General features: G+C 39.2%; 1 protein-coding gene across 1 annotated transcript in view; it reads right to left on the bottom strand.

Annotated features, from left to right (window-relative positions):
• myo15b (myosin XVB) overlaps positions 1–2,939 on the bottom strand; it is an 81,166-nt gene that overhangs the window by 68,535 nt on the left and 9,692 nt on the right. Inside the window, exons 6-8 of the mRNA XM_020608922.1 lie at positions 2,209–2,318; positions 2,048–2,122; positions 1,180–1,273 (exon numbers count right to left, since the gene is read on the bottom strand). Coding sequence (XP_020464578.1) covers positions 1,180–1,273; positions 2,048–2,122; positions 2,209–2,318 — 279 coding nt within the window. The remainder of the gene's footprint in view (positions 1–1,179; positions 1,274–2,047; positions 2,123–2,208; positions 2,319–2,939) is intronic.

The following is a 2,939-nucleotide window of genomic DNA, read 5'->3' as shown; positions in this document are numbered from 1 at the left end:
GTGACAACTTATTTGGTAAAGAGATATATAACTAAAAACCTGGACCTGTTGGAGATGCAAGATGAAAAGTAGGGGATTGCAACTTTCATTAGGATTCATTCTCTGGGGATCCTGAATATCTGTACTAAATTTCACAGAAATTCTTTGAACATATGTCAAGTTACTTCACCCAGAACCAACAAAGTCCACCTCATGGTGCAGAGATATTTACGGTGAATTGAAATATTACAATTCCAGAACTGGGGATCATGAATGTTTGTACAGATTTTCACAGCAACCCATTTAAGCAATTGCTGAGATACAGTATTTCAGTCTTGACTAGTCTTGGTGGAAAAACCAACCAACTGTAATTTCAACCCTCAGAGCCATGCTACCAGCAAGATAAAAACTATGGAATGAAAAGCTATTTGAGTTATATATATGGAAGTGTCCTTTATAAAGCCTCCAAAGCATTCATTTTCCAAGGAGCAAAAGCAATCAACCAAAAAAGAAACTTTTGAAATACTCCTACAACTCAAGACAAACACTTGTGTGACATATTAGACAAACAGCCGATCACACAGCATTATACACAGCAGCAAATTGTCCAGCAGTGCTATTCACAGTGTAGACAATAAGTTAATGTGATGTTATTTTTTCCACAAGTGTGTCTTGCAGTCAGTTTGAACCTGTTGATATTTGCTCCTTCAGCAAATATAACATCATGGACTCCTCCCATGATGCCTATTTTGAACACACAGCACACCTCACTCAGTGTTCTCACCTGAAATACAACCCTTGACTTCTCAAGGAGATATTTGGACAATGAGGTCCCTACAACAACCCCTCTGTCAACCAAAATAAGACACAGTCAAATAAACAGCTGATACTAATCTCCTCAGGAGGAGCAACAAAAGAACAGTAGGTAAAAGACATTTCTACTTGGAGTAATATCAGACGGACTCACTGGAGAATGTGGATGTGGAGGTACTTGCCGAAGCGGCTGGAGTTGTTGTTGAGGATGGTCTTGGCATTTCCAAAACTCTCCAGGATGGGAAAGATCTCCATGGGCTAGTGAAGAAAAAGAAGAAAAAAAGTGGATAAAAGATAGTGGCTGAAGGACTTAAATGTACACTTGATGATGTCATGAAATGTTGCCAGCTGATGAACTACATATTTGTGTTTTCCACAAAGAAATACCTGTCGCAAGTTGTCGTTTCTGCCCTGATACATGGAGCTCAGGTAGTGGACCATCAGCTTGGTAGCTTCAGTTTTCCCTGAACCACTCTGGCCACTACACAAGAAACTAGAATTACTGTACCACCTTGCAGATGTATGCCTCCGCCAAACAGTCAAATTCACTAGTATGGGACAGAAGTGAGCTCACTGATCTTTGAACTTGGACCACTAAAATCTAGTCAGTTCATCCTTCAGTCCAATCGGACACTTGTGCCAAATTTGAATATATTTCCTGAAGGTGTTCCTGACATATTGCATTCACAAGAATCATATGGCTGGACAGATGGACAGCCTGAAAACATAATGCCTCTGGCCATGGCTATCACTGGCATGGGAGCATAATAAAAATGACTTGAAAGACACAGTGTAAATGCCAATATGTTGATGTTTAGCAGGTTTATGTTAACCATGGTCACAACTTGATTTAGCATGTTAGCATGCTATCATTTGTTAAAAATGCACAGTACAGCTGAGTTTGAGGGGAATGTCATTAGTTTTGCAGGTATTTGGCCATTAAGCAAAGCTAATGAACAAACTGAAATTTTGACCTGATGATGGTTCTAGATGAAAAGTCAGTCCAGTCACTATTCATGGCAATCTGTTCCACAGCTGTCAGGACATTTTGCCCAACACAAATACCCAACTTACTGGTGGCACACATTTTCCCACTTAATGGAAAAGTGTGTGTATTGATGATAAGAAAAAGAGGGTCTTGTGGCTAAATTCTGAGAACCTAGAGTACACATGAAAGTTTAAACTCAAGAATTTGGCACATCCATATAGAATGTTATATCAAATTGATGGAACAGTTTAGTGTTCCTGTCAGTACCTTATGACGATGCACTGCTCCTGTGTGGAATTCTGAGACTGGTGGAAGGTGACGTCAGCTATGGCATACACATGCCTGAAGCAGAGAACAACAGAATCACTTACAATGGAAATTAAGAGTTAGTATGATAGTGTGCAGCTGTCTGAGAAGTGTTTGCTCACGGTGGGTTTCTGTGCTGCTCTTTGCCTTGGTATTTCTCTCTCAGCTCCTCTGTGTATATGTTAATAGGCTTGAAGGGGTTAATGGACAGCAGCACGTTTCCAATGTAAGTCTTTGGAAAATGGACACAGGGATTTAATGAATATAAGTACAATAAAACAAATCATTTCATTTTGGAGAAAAAGTAGTCTGAGAAAATTGTTTGGCACAAATTGCAGATTTTGCACATTTTTCAACGACAGCTGCTGAGTTGCAGTAGGGCACTATTTATTCATGTGTGTTTTGATGTTTGATTGCTGTTTTTTAACCCTCGAGATCCAGGTTCATTTGGGTAAAATTTTCCTGGCATTCTATGGATTCATTTTTGTCTGTAAAACCTCTTAAATGATCATTACCCCACATGCATGTGTCCCTTTTTACCACAAACTCAGTGTTAGTTATTTTTAGTCAGATAGATATTGGATAGATACTATGTATTACAAATGTTAGTGGAGATAGGATGTATAGTTAGACTGTTAAATGCTTAGGCCTGCTTATGAGTTTCTGCAGGGTACTTCTGGTCAAGGATACCAGAGAGAAGAGTTGATGACTGTCAGCAGACAGGGTGTTCAATATTATTATTACGATGTGTATAACTGTAGCCTTAGCCATAATATGTTCCTATGTTCAAGTCACGACATGTACTAGAGGTCGTGGGAATGTTTTTAGTTACACACCACTTAACCAACAGACA

The sequence above is a fragment of the Monopterus albus genome, unplaced genomic scaffold (assembly GCF_001952655.1).
Source record: "Monopterus albus unplaced genomic scaffold, M_albus_1.0 scaffold96.1, whole genome shotgun sequence".
NCBI classification, from domain to species: Eukaryota; Metazoa; Chordata; class Actinopteri; order Synbranchiformes; family Synbranchidae; genus Monopterus; species Monopterus albus.
This window is presented reverse-complemented; position numbering and strand designations above follow the sequence as displayed.